This window comes from Nyctibius grandis, chromosome Z (genome assembly GCF_013368605.1).
Source record: "Nyctibius grandis isolate bNycGra1 chromosome Z, bNycGra1.pri, whole genome shotgun sequence".
Lineage (NCBI taxonomy): Eukaryota > Metazoa > Chordata > Aves > Nyctibiiformes > Nyctibiidae > Nyctibius > Nyctibius grandis.
The window spans coordinates 59,934,797-59,953,345 of record NC_090695.1 but is presented as its reverse complement, the minus strand read 5'-3'; the positions used below and the strand labels follow the sequence as shown (position 1 = coordinate 59,953,345).

The 18,549-nt window shown below is 44.5% G+C and overlaps 1 protein-coding gene across 4 annotated transcripts in view; it reads left to right on the top strand.

The window, feature by feature from the left end:
- The window catches only part of ABCA1 (ATP binding cassette subfamily A member 1), a 97,386-nt gene that overhangs the window by 23,054 nt on the left and 55,783 nt on the right, over positions 1 to 18,549 (top strand). For all 4 annotated transcript variants that reach the window (XR_011050191.1, XM_068424121.1, XM_068424120.1 and 1 more), the window contains 2 exons: positions 2,815 to 2,956; positions 3,779 to 3,900. Coding sequence is in view for 3 of the 4 variants with exons in the window: in XM_068424121.1 (XP_068280222.1) it covers positions 2,815 to 2,956; positions 3,779 to 3,900 (264 nt within the window). In the remaining variant the exon portion in view is untranslated. The remainder of the gene's footprint in view (positions 1 to 2,814; positions 2,957 to 3,778; positions 3,901 to 18,549) is intronic.

The window sequence follows — 18,549 nt, the reverse complement described above, 5'->3', positions numbered from 1 at the left end:
AAGCTAGCAAGGATCCTTTCAAAGCTGAAGTGTTAATGTCTGCAGTTTGCCATTACGCTTCAGATACTGCTGGTCCCATGTACAGCTTAACGTGCTTTCTACAGTGCTTGGCGGTTTAGCTGAAGCGTCCTTAAATTAAATCTCATCCTTTGCTGCATGGCATTTAAGTTGCGTTTTCTGACTGAGTGTTACAGTGGCGTTAGAAGAGGTACCTGTAATATGGACATAAAGTTGAAGAGAAGCAATAAGCAGTCTACTCATCTGGTGTAAATAACTAGCAGCCTCAATGATAATTCATTCCAGCTGTGGCAGTGCTGTATATAAACTGAAGCCTAGCAAGAGCTGCCTTTTCATAGAGCTGTTTAGATTGGGCTTGTTAGTCATTAGCCTCCTTGTAAATCCTTTGCTCTGGCTCCCTGGTGTCACAAGCAGAGTTTTCAGTCTTTCACCTACAGCCCTTTTTCTTTCCCATTTATGTTGACTGATGTTGTTTTGTCTGCCTTCTCCCTATGTTGTCATCAGGAATTGTAGAGTGTAGAGCATCTGGTAACTTTTTAATTCACTTTTTATGGTTAATTCCTCTCCATTTTTCTAAAAGCTTCTGAGAACAGGTAACTAAATTATTTAAATCTGGATTGGTCTCATTGAACATTCACTCATGTGCTGACGGATATGGATGTGTTCTATAGTGGAACATGTTTTGCTGAACTGTGAACAGAGATAGAAAGAAAGAAACCTTGAGTTCCTGGTGAACTCTGTGGCAACCTTGTGGATGCCTTGAGGGAAACAGGATTATTATCTGTAGCGGCAGTGCTGTATGCTGTTATGAAATGACTGGCAGGTAATGCCTGATGATAGCAGTAACAGAGCTGCATCCAAGTGCTTTGTAGCCTCCACATAGCCTCAGTATTTTAATAGTATAGTTTTTTTTCAACAAAGAGGTAAGATTTTCAGTTCTGTCTTCCTGTTTGAGGAAGACAAGAAGAAACAAGGACTGGGCTGTTTCTGTGATCAGACTTCCCAGTCAGGATTTTTTTTCCTAGCAGCTTGGCCTGTTGTGAGGAACCTTTTTCTGAAAACATGGAGGAAAATTTTGCTTGCTCTTAAATGATAGTTAAATGGCTTGCACCAGACCGGACAGAGGAGACGTCTTAGATTGCTATTGAGCAAGACTACTGACTTCAGTCTTGTAGAGCTTGATTTTCTTTTCTGTTCCTGTGACCCTTTAAGGTATTCAAAATGTATTTTATTTGGGGAAAAAAAATCTGACAAAAAGTGACTTTAATCTCTCCTGAAAAGCTAGATGTTTGCAGCAGTGTCACTGAAAATGGTGTGCTGTTATACTGTGTTTTCTGTGTAACTCAGCTAACTTAAAACTGGCTCATTCCTGCTTTACCCTTTGAGAAACTGCTGTTACATGCATCACTGTGTGTAAAAAAAGTTATCATTAATTCTTGTGCTCCCTTCCTCTTTTCATATGGCTTTTAATAGTTTCTTTGAGTTCTTAGCCATGTAAAATAAAAGGCATGGAAGGGAGAGAAAGTGCTTCTCTGAGAAGTTTTAGGAAAATAATCGGAAAGTCTCAGCATTTTTCCTGTTCCCCCCCACCCCCAAGCCCCTCTGCCAAGAAGATGAAAAACCAAAATGAAACAAGCCAGACAGCTCAGGTAAATAGCTTTTCTATTTTTGAAAGAGAACTAGGAACAAAGAGTCCCCTGGGTACTGGAAACAATGAACCTTCGGTTCTTTCACCTTTCTTCTGAACAGAGTCCTTGGCTTTCTCCAGGGAGGGCTGATAAGCTCCCAGTCTTTCTTCAGCCACCTACATTAACCAGCCTTGCTATACTTTGGCAGCTTTGACCTCTCTTCCTCCTTGGGGTTTGGTATCTCCATCACAGCTGTGGAGGTAGGGAGCTAGCCCACTGTGCTATTGCAGGCACGCTGTGTGGGCAAGGTGGGCACCAGAGGTCAAAGCCTTGAGTAGCTGTGAGAGGTATTGAGGAAAGGATGTAACTTCCCTCCCTGCTCTCCTGCTTAGCATGGGGGTGAGGAAGTGAGTTTGTTTGCAGAAAGCAGCCTGACGGCGTGTTTAATTTGCAGGATTATGTGAGGGAAGCTTTTCTTCCCCCATCTTTGGATGGTAAGGGATTTGCAAGTGTCAGAGTGGCGTACCAGTGGAGATCTGCCATGGGTAGTTTGTTACTGCTTTAGCACTTCACCAGAATGCAGAACATAAACAGGATGTGAACTCTGGGCTAAGTATTAAGTAGGTATTTAGTAGCCGGAGTTAGACTTCAGCGATAAGATTTGAAATATGGCAGCAGATGCCTAAATGTTTTAGGAACTCTGAAGTTTTAAGACTGTCTGGAAATCAAGCCAATATGGGAGAGTGATGTCAAAGTTATCGCAGGGAAACCACTGTAGACACCCACTCCACAACTGCTGACCCTTTGCTTGGTGTTTACGGTGCCTGTAATTGAGGTGTGAGGCTTCGGAGTTGCCTGCTGGTGGGCATTCCTCAGCAAGAAGTACTGTATCCTCGTCAGCATGGCCAAAAACAATGGTTCAAAGATGAGAGTAGCAAAGAGCCTCTCCTACAGGCTTAACAAGGTGTACTTTTTATGTGGAGGAGGCCAGAGTCATGTGGAGAACTTAAGATGAGCTCACCTCTTCTTAATGTTGGCTGTTCTGCACTCTCATAAGCGATTTGGGGCCGTAACCAGCGCTGGATTAGCATTGCCCTCCAAATGTGATGCTATGTAGCAGTAGCTTGTATCTTGTGTCTGTCTCCTAACTCTTGTGTTTCTGTTCTAGGTCACTTCCCAAACAAAGCTATGCCTTCAGCAGGAACCTTGCCATGGATACAGGGGATCATCTGTAATGCCAACAACCCTTGTTTCCGCTACCCAACTCCTGGGGAATCCCCTGGTATTGTTGGAAACTTCAATGCCTCCATGTGAGTCTACCTGCTTTTTCGTCATCTCTGTTCTTGGGGAAACATGTGGAAAAGGGGTATTTGGAAGTTGCAAGCTGGTTGGGTAACCCTGCACTATCGAGGGTTTTGCTGTTTCTGCTGCCGCTGAAGTAGCAAGCTCTCCACTTACCAAGTTCAGAGGGGCTAGCAGAGAGCTGGTAGGTGTGCAGTATCCCTGAGTCCAAGCAGCTGAAGCTCTTGGTGAATGAAAAGCTCTGCCTGGGCAAGGACTTGAGTCTGTTCTCTTATCGGTTGCTCAGAATTTGGTCCACAAAAAGGCAAGGTGTAAGCTTTTTTTCAGGGAGCCTCTTTTTCTGCTTAAGGAACCCCTGAGATGGACAGTGTAGAGTGAAAGGCAGGTGAAGAGGCCAGCTTCCTTATACTGTGCCCTGCTTGCCACATTTGTACTGTCAGGCCAGTTAGACTTAATGCAGAGTAAAATGTGTCTGCAAACTGGAGAAGCATTTGAAAAGGAGCAAGGGCATATTTAAATTATTGAGCTTCTAAGAGGAAGCATTTTACAGGCATCAGGAGGCCCTTTCCATCCCAGTCTTAAATAACCGCTTTCAAATGCATGACGGTTCCCAGTGTAACTTTGTTTGACCTTGCGTTAGCAGCCATCTCTTATTAGGCTCCTTGGATTGTCCCGGGGTGGTGACTGAAGAAAGGGCTCATTGTACTGGAGAGGGCCGTGGCATAACTGAAAGTGACTGAAGTTTGGAATTGGGATGTAAAACTGTATCTGTGGATGCTGGCTCACAGAGCTGATGACTGCTGCTTGTTGTTGTGTTTTCCCGTCACCAGTGTTTCCCGCCTGTTCTCAGATGCCAAGAGGTTACTCTTGTACAGCCAACAGGACACGAGTATAAAGGATGTCCAGAAGGTCCTGGGAAAACTGCACAAGTTGGGAAACTCCTCTGGCTCAGGTAACGGCACGGTAGAAAGAGCCTCCTGCATCTGGCATTTCTGATCTGGCTAATTCTGCATGTGTATAAATTTCTCAAATGTACCATAATGGGAAGGTGCATGGTTATAACTTACAGCTCATCAAACCCTTTCCAATCGTGCAGAAGTATCTTAAGCCTCTTCTATATCAGAGCTTTGTGTGCTCTTTAGCTTCTTTGGTGAAAGAGAAAGGGGATGGCCTGTACTGCCAAGAATAGCAGCTGGTTTGGATGTCAAATTACAGTCCTCAGCCCACTGAAGTCAGTTAAAATGCTGACTTTCTCAAAGGAGTCTAAGTAGTGTGTGTTTTTGGAAAGCACTAGTTATTTTGCTATTTTGTCAGTGGAGCAGTGAATGCAATATGGCTACAATTTAGTGCTCTACCCCCTAAGCTCCAGAGGGAAGTGTGCTGGAAGGAAGGAGATGAGGAAAAATTGATGTTGGCCTCCAGTTTACAAACTGAAAGCTGATTATTATCTGACAGTGAAGTCTCCACTTCCCTTCTTGTTGGTGTTTTTTTTTTTTCTGTTGTTTCCTTGTGACTGACCTGTGTAGGATACTTCATCCTCTGTTATTGTCTGGCAGGATTTCAAATGGCAGGGTCCAAAAGAAAGTATTTTGTCTTGGGGGCTCGCACAGGCCCATTTGCTGTGAAAACTGAGAATCCTTCCATTTTTAGCTAGTGCAGGAAGGTCTGGTGTGTCTTCCTCTCCCATGCAGATGAATAAGTGAGTAGTGTGAGATGACGTGGGAAGCTTGCAGCAGAGCTGGGACATGAAACAGCTCTGCCTGGTCTCAGGAAACTGGCAGGTCTCTCATTGTTGCTAGGTTTCTCTTGCATGGCAACTTTGTTAGAGTTCTTTTGGGTACTCCTCTCTGAAAGGTTATTTCTCTTGGCTGCTGTATTAGTGCTGCATGCTTCTGTTGGAAGTGATGGAAAGTAATGGTTTAGAAAGAAGTACGTCAGGGAAATAAAGCAGGGAACACAGCCATTGAGTGTCTTCACCTACAGCCCCTGTCCAGGCACGTGGAGCTCTTTGAATGTGGATATTTTAGTGTTTTGTGAAAGCTGTCCCTCGTTTTACAGTTGTGGTTCTTCATAGCTCTCCATTTGTGTGGCTCAGGCAGGCTCCAGAAAAAAATATCTGACCTGGTGTGATGTGAATAGTTTCATGTCTGGTGTGTCGTAAGCATACTTGTAAAGCAGAGGTGGTGTTTTTGCATCCTTTCCTATGTTGCTCAGAACATTGAAGGTCACTTTAAATTAATCATCTGTATTGTTAGTGACAGGTTGGCAGGTATGTTGTGGCTGTATGTACAAACATGAACTGTGCAAGGGATTGGTCTTGGATATAAAACCCTCCTCTTTCCCCTTCAGGGCTGTGTAGAATCCTGATGTGATCAGATCTGCAGGTGTTACTGTGGTCTACTGACTTTCAGTATTAATTATTTGACACTTGTCTTCGTGTATAAGGGATGCCCTTCCTTGCTGGGCTCAATAACCATATCTTCAGGCTCTTTTTACTCTGAGAACTGGTAAGTGACATCGTCATGCTTTTACCTGATGCTGCAGCAGTTGACTATTTCTCAAGGACAGATTTAATACTGTTTTTAATGGAGCATTTCAAACCCTAGTTTGACTTGGTGGTCTTGTGGGAACAAGCACTCTCTGTCAGAATGACGGATGCTGCTGTTACTGGGTTTTACACTGTGTGCCCACAGTAGTATCTGCAACTTAACTTCCAAAGAGAGTAGATACTGGTGTTTTGTATTGAAACATGCAGTGAACATCAGACATGGGCATTTACAAGAAAACTATCAAAGCCATAAGCTGAAGCTGCCACTGCTGGGAAGGTTTGAGGAGGAGGAGTGATTCCAAGCAGCATTTCACGTAGGAAGCATTGTACAAGTCGAAAGTCAGAAGGCTCAGGTTTCCCTATACTATAAAGGCTAGCGGACTTACTGCAAAAATAAGCCTCAGACCAGTCATGAAAGATCATGTTTCAATAATAAAATATTTCAAATGTGTAATAAGAAATCAAGCTTCTGTGTCATTAGAATGACAAGACTGCCCATTGTTGGTAGGGCTTGTAGGGAACAAAGCCTGTTTGTCCTCATGATGTGCTCATTTACAAAGCCTCCAGCTTGGGGGTCCCTACTGCCTACTCCTTGGCTACCTGATTCATTCTCTGACAGCATGCATAAAACAGCATCCTCTAATGTTACAAGTACTTGTGTTTTTTTGCTTAGCAGTGCTTAGATCCCTGTGCAAGGAAGGGAACTACAGGTCAACCCTTCAGCTGCTGTTGACAATGAGGTGTGAGATGCTTAAATCCTTTCCTCTCTAGGGCATTTCCTCCAGTGACTCTGGGCACCTAAGAAGACAGTAGGAGTGGATGTCAAGATGTAAGCACACCTCCAAACCTGAAAGCACTGCCTTTATAGATGTATTTCCCCAATTAGCAGGAGGGCTTATTACCTGATGAGCTAATAATTGAAAACATTTGTAATATTTCCTCTGTTACAGCTCTGGCCTGGATCTGAAGCCATGTGAATCAGAGAGAAGCAGTTTTGTGGCTCATGTTTCCCCAGTGGGAGTGACTGTATGCTCCCTACTATGTGATGTGGGCTCTGCTGAGGTTTCTACAGCTCCCTTATCCTCTGTCACACTGGTGTGCTGTCCTGCTTCCACCCATGCTTCCCACTGCTGTCTGATGGCTTTGAAACAGGCTTTAGGAGGTGATCTTCCATTATTACCATACAAATTGGAGCTGTGGTGTAGATCTTGTTCTAATGCTAGTCATGCAGAGCATGCATGTCTGTTTTTGGCTTCAGACATTTGAATCTGTTTAGAAAGCAGCTGCCAAAGTTCTTTCACTTCAAACTTCTTTAAAACAGCCATCACAAGTTAATGTTCAAGGTGGGACTTAGTGCTGTCTGATCTGAAATTAGGCACTGCTGAACCTTGGGGAAGGGAGACTTGCTTAAGATGGCAGGGTGCTTACACAGGTGCCTGCAAGTCTGCGTCTGGGTTACAGACAAGGTAGGACACTAAGATTTTGTTCAGGCAGTGCTGTGTGCTCATGCCAACAGGCTTTGTATCTTCTGTTCTTCGAGGAGTTCAAGGAGTGGCTCCTGATCTCTGCTGCTCTGAGCTATGGCAGAGAGAGGGGAAGGTGTGATCATTAGGGGACAGCCCAGCCTTGCTTCACGTAGCAGCTTTTCTGGTCAGGATGAAGCACTAGCTGGTGACGTGAGGGAGTTCAGCGCAGGCAGCTGTTGTGCTGTATGGGCACTGCTATTCTGTGGCCATTTTCAGCAAGCCCTGAGCAGTGAAATCTGTGTGCAGGCACACACATACCTCAATACAATCAATTTTGCAGGTAGGTGCCAGGTGCCTTCTCCTTCCCAGCACTTGTTACATCTCTGTCCAGCAGTGTCACCAAGGTCTTCAACACTCATGATAAGGCAGAGTACAAATCAGAACAGAGAGTCAAAGACCTTAGTGACGGCACTTTGAAGAGCATGACATGGCTGCTGGGATTGCCACCTGCAAAGGTTTGGCTCACTGCTTGCAGGTACTGCCTTTGTAACTGGCCTCAATGCCATATTAGCAGAGGATAAAGTGTTCGCAAGAAATAAGCTTTCTTTCTCTTTTGAAAGGTGGAGATACAGCTTGCTGTTGGCTCTGAGACGTGCTTTGTTTCTTCTTTCTCTCTGCAGAGCTCCCAGATACTTTATTTTGCAGTGCCATAGGGTAATAAGTCAACGGGTAAAATTAAAGCTACCTTCTTCGGTTGTTGCTAACAGTTGCACATATAAGCCAGTCTAGCTGGTATTTACTTCATTGCTCTTAGTTTTCAGTGAACCCAAAGGGTATATTTCTATTTTCTTGAAACCAACCCAACTAAACAAAAATGGAGCAATGGCAGAGGGAAACAAACATCACCTGAGAATTGCATCACATCTCAGGCTATTATTCAACACATGCCCTGCCTTTCCCAGTTGTTTGCTGGATTAGTATTGTTCACGGTCTAGGAGGAGCATCGTCTGGGTGGCATCCTCTGCTGATGCTGCACCCTGCTGCTCAGACAGATGTTGGGACCAAAGGAGTTGACAGCCTGTCTGGTCAGTGCTAATAGTGCTACTTCTATTTGAACAGGTAAAGGGTGATAGAGGGCTTGGGCTGAAGAGCGAGCAGCCTTGGGAGAGGCTTTCTGGTGGTGTGTGTCCTGCTGTATGATTGTCAGGGTGCTTACTGTCAGGGGAACAGGATGCTGTATATTATCTGCTAGATGATGTTAAGGTGATAGCTAACCTCCTTCTCAATGTCTTCTCCTTAACAAAAGCGAGCTCATGCTCTCAAGCTAAATATTTGAATTGATTCTTATACATGCCTATGTCTCCCTAATTAAGCTGGTTTTCTCCTTGACTTCCCTTGGGTAGGATCCTAGCAAGAACCAGTCAGGTTAGAATGAGGACTAACAAACCATATGTTCAGGTGGCCTTCACCCTCAGAAACACCTGCAGACACCAACTGGGGCAGGGTGGTATTCCTGCCATTGCATGGTTGCATGTAAATACATGACTGGGTTCTCTGGTACTGCCATCCATAGTGAGGCACAAGTCCTTGCTTTCCTTTAGGCCAGGGAAAATGTCACCAAAAACACTGCCCTGTAGTGTCAGTAGAGAGAGATTGACTTGTAGGGGCAGCTAAGAAGGCTGCTTTACCTTTGATGTGTTTCCAGTAGGGGTTACTTTGCCTTAGCTCTTGGCAGAACTCCCCAGGGCATTCCTGGCCACTGCTGCCTCCCAGCCCAAAGCATCCAGACGGGAAGGGGAGCCTGGGACTGTGTACGAACTGGTGTAATTACTGCTTTGGCCGGGTGCAGTCTGTTGGGATGCAGCAAGTGGAACAAGCTGCCCATACTGGGTGCTTGGGTTGCACAAAGGGTTTTGCAGTGTGCCATGTTGATCAGGCAGTTAGGAGATTCAGCTACACATGGCAGTTTTCCCACATTTGCCTAATTAACCTTTTGTTTAAATCAGTGGGTCTCTGAGCAGGCACAGAGCTGAGTGTCCTTAGATTTACTCTTTTTTTCCACGTGTAAGTGAATAGGCATTGTGAAGGCAACTGTAGATCTATTGGAAAAATCTTTCCAAAACATTGTTAGAAGGGCACTTGTAAGTCTCTTACTACAGATTTTATTAGTGAGGTGGCATGTAATTCAGCATGTATGTGCTGAATTACACATTTGCACAGTTACCGCTTTCCATAGTCTACTTCTTTCCTTAATATTTTGAAGCTAAAGATGAGATAAAGTAATAAAATGTTGACAGAGGTTTAGGCACAAAGGGCTACTGCAGCATTAAATCTGTTACCGGGAAAATCACACTTGCTTCCCATGGGGCTGTCCATGAACTTCCAGAGGTTTCTTTGTCTGCAGGAGCATTACATGACTGTGCTTAAGAGGTTGAGATGTGTAAACAGATACAGCATAACGTGCATCGCTGTCTTCTGATTCTGCAGCACTGGACTTCGGTGCCTGGTTTTGGTCTGAACTTCCCTTCTGCGGAGATGCTTTTGAAGTGAGAGGTTTAGAGTTATGCCAGCATGGATTCTAGGTAGAAGGAGTATGTGTGGATGTGGGAGGAAGAAACTGAAATACCTTTGAAAGTGGAATTCAAAAAACACATTCAGTTTTTTGTTAAATCTGGCCTTGCTGTAGTGTCTGCACTACAGTAGGTGACAGGAGCTTGAAAAAAACATATCTGAGGATCCTGTCACAGAAGACTGTATGAACCCTGTTAAAAACACATGAGGAGAATCACAAGCATGTCAGCATTGGTCTTTATTGACGAAGGACTGCATTGGCTATTTGGTTAAAGACCGGCTAACCTGATGATGCCAGCTAATGGTTTGACTGTGTGCAGGGAAGCCAACAGTGCCCATATTTACAAGTAGCAACACCAGCTATTCCAACAGATACCAAATTACTGTACCTTAAAGGCACTGTCTTTATCTTGCTGTTAACTTGTCAAGATAAAGAGATAATGATAAAGAAAACAAGAATTGTTCACTGTGCCTGTCACAGTTGTGAGTAATACCAGCATGTGCTGCAGAAGCAGGACAGTATTAAGTTCTGGGTGCTTTCTTTAGTCTTCTAAAACTCTTCAGCCTGGTCTGTCAACACTGGCTTTTATTCTGAACCAGCAAATAAAATGGAGAATGTTAAATAAACAATTACACCTTTCACACTCTGCTATTGTCTCCCTCTTTTTGCATGCAACCTTATCAGCAAAGCTTGCTAATACCAGCATTATGTGACTGAAAAGTTATGCTCAGTATTAAGTTCAACTTGCATTTATTTTCTGTGTTTTCCACTCTGACACAATTTCTGAATTTGTTCTCGGTGACTTCTGATCTCTGAATCTCAAACTGCCTGATTTGTGGAAGATTGCATTTGGTTTATTTAAGCTGCAGTCTGAGGTTGGTTGAGAGAGCAGGATAGAGACTTTTCACATTGAGCTTGGTGTTAGTAGTGAAATTTGTACTGCTGCCATCTGGTGAAAAGTTAAGCTTTCTCGGGGGGATTCCTGTGGGGCTGAGATCTCATGAGCGTGGCTGTTACGAAATTGACACAGCTGGAAAAAGTCCTGTCCACATCTGCGTCGGACTTGGTACTGAGGCTGAAGTGCCTAATTTGGATCTGACCTCCTGTATCTCTCAAGTTAATATTCAGCTTTGGAGCATTCTTTAGTAATAATACATTACTTCTTCAGTGTGCGTTACAAACAGTTATTACCTCATTTTTACAGCATTCCTGTGAGCTAAATAAACAGCTGCCAAGGAACTGGAGCTCTCATTCTGAAACACAGTAGGATGTGGCAGTTTTCAGTGTAGTCAGGATGCAACAAAAGGTGATGGCTTTGAAATGCTCTGATGTTGAATCAAAGTTCATTTTTACCCAGGCAAGAGGATGAAGCACTGCTTTACCAAAGTTTTTGAAAATCCATGAAAGTTCAATTTTTGTAGGCAGCATTTTTCATGGGAAACAGATGCTGTTCTGTTTAAACATTCTGGTCGTAAAATAAGTGAGTGTAAATGCCAGGATACTGACTAAAAATCAAATAACATATTCTACCTCCTGTTACTAAATTTCTTTGCAGCTTCACCAAACTGCAGCATTCTTCACTTCCAACCATGCGTGTTTTTTCAATGTTGTCATATTTTATCAAGTAGTAGTTGTGCCTTGTTTGAGATGAATTTTAGTTAGGGTTACAGGTTTTATGCTTGTATCATACTTTACCTGTGTTTGGTTTCCAAAATTGTGGAGACATCCTTTGAAATTAAATGCAAAAGCTGCAGAATTAAATAATATACATATTAAAAATCAACTGATTATTAATAATTGAGTTTGTTAAAACTACATTTGTTTATGCCTGTGTGATATGAGAGCCTCAGCTGCTGATGAAAAATTGATGTAGCTCTGAAAATTTAGTGGAATCTGGCTCATCTATTAGCGGAAGATCTTGCCCTAGCTTTTTTTTTTTGTGCTGACCTGGCAGCCCTAAGCTGTATGTGAAGGAGATTCAGGCTGATCTGTGACACGTCCTCTGTAAACAGCTGACGTTTCCTTCCCCTTCTAATTTAGTTTTAGTTTTAAGGATGGTGCAATAAAAGACCATTTTAAGGGATTTTAAATAAAGACCCTTTCCTGTGGGATGTGTTTTTCCTCCCTGAACCTTTCTGTTCTTCTAAAGGTATCTTTTTAGAGGCAAATACTACCTGAGGTACTTCTTGGATGCATTTTTGGTTGACACTGGCAGAAGGTTTGCGTGACTACAGACAGCTAGAACTTAATAAGCATAACCTATTATATCTCAGCAGGTCCTTTCCTTGTAGTTCTCCATCTATTTTAGCAAGAGCAGCTGAAACATAACTGGACCATATCTGAGGCGCTGACTGAGCACACATGCCAGAAGGGGATTTGCTGATGGGGCAAAGACAGCTTACTGCAAAGATAGCAATACTTCAAGTCTGAGTGCTTGTTCTGCCTTGTGCCAACCAGCTGGTTAGGAAGGCACCAGCTGCTGTCTGCCCAACAAAATGCTACTTCAGAACAGTAGGAAAAAAAAGTGCTTTGACACTTGAGGCAAGATGTGGACATGAAAACACATTGTCCCAACAACTTCCCTCATAACAAAGGCACAGCTGTGTGATGACCTGGTCGGCAACCAGCAGATATCCTTGCTCACCTGTGCTATTACTGTACTCTGTTCACATACTTGTCCACTGCCCAGCAGCTGGGGAAAAGTGTTATGTAAAGCCAGAGAACAGAAATCAAGACAACAGAGGTAGCTCTTTAAGATCACAAGTGTCTTCACCTATGTGGTCCATTTCCTTTCTTTTCATGTTATCTCTTGCTGCTACCTGAAGAAAGTACAAAGAATTTTACCAGAGCATACATATAAATAATGCAAAAGACCTCTCCAGCAATATAAGCTCAGTTTTCTTCAGGTAACTGCTTTGGGACTCTGGTACACAGGACCAGGTTCCTAAAGCAAAAAGAGGCATTGCTCTTTTCTGTGTCTGCTAGTGACGTTCCTGTCCTTGGTATAAAATACAGTGGACACTGGTGTTGGTGCAAGGTACTCCAAGCTACTTTCAGTCAGGAAGTTATGTCAGTAGTGAAGGAAAGGAATGGTTAGTATATTGCTAGTCCAGAAGGACACCAAATTGAAGGATAAGCTCCTCAGAGTATCAAGGTAGGGTGTGCTTGGGAGCATCCTGGTGTGAACAGCAGTGTAGTGTCGCCCTTGGGATACAAGAGATGATATCTAGCCAAGATTTCATGGGGATTTGGGAAATCTGTACTAAGCACACCCTTTTCAATCTTTCCCAAAGACAGAGAAACTTATTTTAACTATCTCGAAGTGCTGTTGCTCAACAGTCTGATTTATACTAGTGAAGAGGCTGAGCGGTTGCAAAGGTTTCCCTAAACTGGTCAGAGAGAAGATAATCTCTTGTTTCAGTGCTGAAGTTTGAGGGGGTTTTTTTCCTTCTTTCAGACTTGAGTCTCAAAAGCAAAACCAAACTACGTTATGGATAACTTTCCAGTGTCCAACTAAATTGAAACATATAGAGCAGTCATGAGCAATTGAAATAGTGTAGATAAAGGTATGTTCTCAGCGTAAGGAGGCAGTGTGCCTGCTTAAACTAATTGAACTATAATGATTCTTACCCTTGTTAATCTTCAGCATTTTTTTGCTACCTTTTGAATTGGATTGACCCTTTGTTCTGGAGGTGGCTTCTGCTGTTGTGTGGTAGATGAGGGGCATTAGGACTTGGCACTAAATCCAGAAGTGACATGCCTTCCTGAACGTAGGGGAAGCAAGAGCCACTGGGATCTGCTGACTGCAGGCTCGGTATCTTGTTAAACTTTAAAAGAAGTCTGATGTGAGTCAGGTTCCCTGAGTCTGTGATGAGTGAGAGGAAGGGTGTTTTGTGGGGGAAGCCTTTCAAACTGGATTGCTAGTGCTTGCTTACATAGCCAGCTCATGAAAACCCTTCTGCTGTTACTAATGGTCATTTCATTAAATTATTCAGTCCTGCTTTTTCCTGTGACCTGATTTTCCACTGAATTTAAGGTCACTTGCCCAAGTACAAGGAATTCTGGACTGGGTCCTCCTTGGTCATGGCTCATACTTTCAACTTCTGTTTAGCTCCATGCTTTTTAACAGCATAATGTCATTCCTTGTATGCTTACACCAGTGTTTGCCATTAGAAAAGTGGTGTGTGTCTGGATGTGACTATAGCGTTCATTTTCCAGTGTGTCTTTATTGATTTTTTTTTTTAATGTATTTTACCGTATCTGAGTTGATGGTTTGAAACATCTAAAATCTGCATATTATCTAGGGCATAATGTTCCTAGTGCAGTCAAAATCAATGTGATTTTTTTAACAGCAAACCTTTATCTTCTGCCTCTTTAAATGCACTTATCTTTTTCTGAGCTGGATTTGACCTTGAGACCTTCTCCACAACCTCTTCCAGCCCTAAATGTGTTCTAAATACCACTCGTGAAAATGATTTTGTTGTAATAATGAAGTATTATATCTGGTCACATCTGAGGTCTGTCATCTCTGTGGCTGACAAACCAATTCAAAGTCTGAGAGATTTGCCGTTTGTCCTCATTTTGTGAAAATTAGCAGAACTTTCAGCCAGTTATAACTGCCATGCAGTTTGGAGCTCTGCTTGGGATTTGCTGCTTAAACCATAACAGTGAAGATACTTAGGATGTTTCCTTTAAGCCTGCTTCATTTTTTATCACTGTTAGAAGCCCCAACAAATTTTTTTTTTTTTTCTAATTTTTCATTGGCAAGCTGTATTTCACAGTTGTCTCTGCGGATAAGAGAATTTGGCTTGCAGCAGGGGAAGAGGTGAGAACGTCTCTTCCATGGTGTTACACAGGGCCCAGGGAGGTGATTGGGTGAGTCCCTTCGTAGGCAGAAGCTCTGCAAGCCATGTTTGCTGGCAGGACTGCTGGTGACTAGCCTGTGGCTTTCACTTCTGTGTCTTGTATCTTCGCTTTCTGATGCGGAGTCTTTCTGTTGGCATGTTTGTCATGCAGGAGGGGGTCTGATGGCATCTGGGACTTAAGGTACTAGCCAAGGAGATGTATGAGCCTTGTGTTTGTTCCTGACTTTCCATGCAGGTTGAAGGTGGGATCTCAGCTGGCTTAGATGGGCTCTGCATCCCTGAAGCCGACATACTCTCAGTAAAGGCTAGCCGAGGATTGGTCTCTCGTATGTGCACCCATACACCGTGTCAGCTGTGCTCATGTGAGTGCTGGCTGCTATTTTTAAAGCTCTTATAAGCAAAAATGGTCACTTGTAGAGGAATGGAGATGGTCCCAGTGCCTGCAGGCCCATGATGAGAGGGAAGACATGGGCCTGTTGCACAACATTTCCCTTTCTCCGGGGAGAAATCCTAGCTGCTGGAGGTGGACAACAGGCTCCTCTCTACCCATATCACCATTTCATGTAAGCTGTGATTGAGTGGGTGCTCACTTGGGTATTATTTAGTGTCTGGAGAGGCAGTGCTGTTACATGTCTGACGGACACAAAGCAGAGAGCTGTAGCCTACCACAAAAAACAGGCCAAGCTGTGGCTGCGGAAGGAACAGCACTTTGACTGCGAGCAAATTAGGCTTGTGTTTTCACACTAGCTGATCCTGCACAACAGGCCTGCTGAGCTGCTTGTTTTCTTGTCAGCAAATCAGGGTATGGCCATCCAGGTTGTTCAGAGGACGGTTTTAGCTCCTGTCAGTATCAGCAGGGATACAGGCAGCTCTGAGAGCCATTTCCACCACATGGGGAAGAGTGCCTTATAGGAAAAGGGAAATGAAAACATCGTAATTGCTTGAAAAAAATATTTTGAAAATGATATTTTATCATGTTGTTCAAAGTTAGGAATATAGCGAGGGCAGATGAAAATTTGCCAGCTTGCCAAGCCCAGCACTGGGCAGTCTGAAAGGTTTGCTTTTCACATTGTAGATCTGGGTCATTGGCTCAGTAGGGTACAACACTGTAACAGGCTTCAACATAGAATCATAGAATGGTTTGGGTTGGAAGGGGCCTTTTAAAGGTCACCTAGTCCAATCCCCCTGCAATAAGCAGGGACATCTTCAACTAGATCAGGTTTCTCAGAGCCCAGTCCAACCTGACTTTGAATGTTTCCAGGGATGAGGCACCTGCCACCTCTCTGGGCAACCTGTTCCAGTGTTTCACTGTCCTCATAGTAAAAAATTTCTTTCTTGTGTCTAGTCTGAATCTACCCTCTTTTAGTTTAAAACCGTTACCCCTTGTCATATAGCTACAGGCCCTACTAAAAAGTCTGCCGCATCTCTCTTATAAGACCCCTTTCAGTACTGAAAGGCCACAATAAGGTCTCCCCAGAGCCTTCTCTTCTCCAGGCTGAACAGCCCCAACTCTCTCAGCCTCCTCCTCACAGGAGATAATTTTTGCGGCCCTCCTCTGTCTTTCCTGTGCTGATGACCCCAGAGCTGGATGCAGTACTCCAGGTGGGGTCTCACCAGAGCAGAGTAGCGGGGGAGAATCACTTCCCTCGACCTGCTGACCGCACTTCTTTTGATGCAGCCCAGGATATGGTTGACCTTCTGGGCTGCGCGTGCACATTGCCGGCTCATGTCCAGTTTTTCATCCACCAGCTCCCCCAAGCCCTTCTCCACGGGCTGTTCTCAATCCCTTCATCCCCCAGCCTGTATCAATACCAGAGGTTGCCCAGACCCAGGTGCAGGACCTTGCACTTCGCCTTGTTCAGCCTCATGAGGTTCACATGGGACCACTTCTCAAGCTTGTCCAGGTCCCTCTGGATGGCATCCTGTCCCTCAGGCATGTCAACTGCAACACTCCGCTTGGTGTCATCTGCAGACTTGCTGAGGGTGTATTCAATTCCACTGTCTGTGTCATTAATGAAGATGTTAAACAGTACTGGCCCAAATATGGACCCCTAAGGGACACCATTTGCCACCAGACTCCATCTGGACATTGAGCTGTTGACCACTACCCTCTGGATGTGACCATCCAGCCAGTTCCTCATCCACCGAACAGTCCACCCATCAAATCTGTATCTCTCTAATTTAGAGAGAAGGAAGTTGTGGGGGACCGTGTCAAAGGCCTTACAGAAGTCCAGATAGACAACATCCATATCTCTTCCCTTGTCCACTGGTGTAGTCAATCCATCATAGAAGGCCACTAGGTTGGTCAGGCAAGACTTGCCCTTGGTGAAGCCATGCTGGCTGTCTCAAATCACCTCCCTGTCCTCCATGTGCCTTAGCATAGCTTGTAGGAGGATCTGTTCTGTGATCTTCCCAGGCACAGAGGTGAGGCTGACAGGTCAGTAGTTCTCAGAGCCCTCTTTTCTACCCTTTTTAAAAATGTGTGCAACGTGTCCCTTTTTACAGTCATCAAGGACTTCACCTGACTGCCATGCCTTTTCAAATAGCATGGAGAGTGGCCTGACAGTTGCATCAGCCAATTTGCTGAGGACTCTGGAATGCATCTTGTCAGATCACATAGACTTATGTGTGTTAGGTTCCTCAGGTGGTCATGAACCTGATATTCTATTATGGTGGGAGGGACTTTGCTCCCCCAGTACCCATCTTGTGGTCCATCCACTCAAGAGGTGGGGAAAGAGAGATTGCCAGTGAAGACTGAGGCAAAGAAGTTGAGTACCTCAGCCTTCTCCTCATCTGTTATTACCAGTTTGCCAGTCATGTTCATTGGGGAGGTACGCTTTCTTTGACCTTCCTTTTCTAGCTGACATACCTATAGAAGCTCTTATTATTCTTTGTATCTCTTGCCAAGTTCAGCTCTAGCTGCACCTTGGCCTTCCTGACCCCATCCATACACAACCAGGTAGAGTCCCTGTACTCTTCCCAGGATACCTGTCCCTGCTTCCACTGTCTGTGCATTTCTTTCTTGCCCTTTAGTTTGACCTGCAGGTCTCCACTCATCCGTGCTGGTCTCTTACCTTCCTTTCCTGATTTCTTACACCTAGGGATTGACAGCTCTTGAGCTCTATGGAAAGCATCCTTAAAGATCTGCCCGCTCTGTTCTGCTCCCTTGGCCCTGAGGGCAGTTTCCCAGGGGGTCCTATTGACTAACTCCTTGATCAGCTGGAAGTTTGCTTTCCTAAAATTCAGGGTCCTGACTTTATTCTTCACCTGATCCATACCCCTCAGGACTGCAAACTCCACCAGCGCATGACCACTGCAGCCCAGGAGAGATTGCTGTTTTTCCTCTAGATGATTGTCAGTTCAGAAGTCCTTCAGTCTTTGGTTCCGCTGTTGAACTTGTTTGAAAGCCCATTTTTGTCTTTATGGGAAGTAGCTTTGGACCTCTTTTGTCTGTAAATCAGAGTCATGGGTAACGAGCATGAAAATCAGTTGAACTGTTCAAGTGCACCCTTCGTGTGTTCCTGAGGAATACTTCCCAGATACTTTACTGAAAAATTAATACAAAATTGTGATGTGTGAGGTAATTCTGCAGCAGCACTTGGTTTTCCTGTCCTGGTCCTCTCACTGTGTGAGGGTTTGCTGAATGCTAAGGCAAGTTTCTAGCCAGAGTCCTCATGGTGGTCACATGCACTACCGGTAAATGCTTTTGAGTGCTGGAGCTGGAGCTCCAGCTCTTGGTCTCAGCTCCAGCCCTTTCATGTGCTTGTGTCTTGCAAAAACAGGTGAAGCAGGCCTGTGTGACCAGGGAGCCTTGTGACCTTGACCTCTGGTCATGCCTGGGTGCTGTGGAGTGGTGTTGCTCAGGCTTGACAGTCAGCTGTGCGATCAGGCTGGTGTGGGTGAGTTACTGCCCTCATGTGAGAGCGCTGCGGAGGTTCCACACACCCACCCACCTTGCTGTAAAAGTATGGTTTTACCTGAGTGGGGAACCGGGAGCCATGAATCTGAACTCTTTGTGCTCACTTTCAGCTCTTCCTTGCTCTGCTCCTTCTGTTAACTGGTGGAGACAGGTGCCTCTGACTGCATTGTGCTGGGAACCCACTTACCACTCATCTCTTTTGGGCACTTACAGAATCCTGCTGACTCCAAA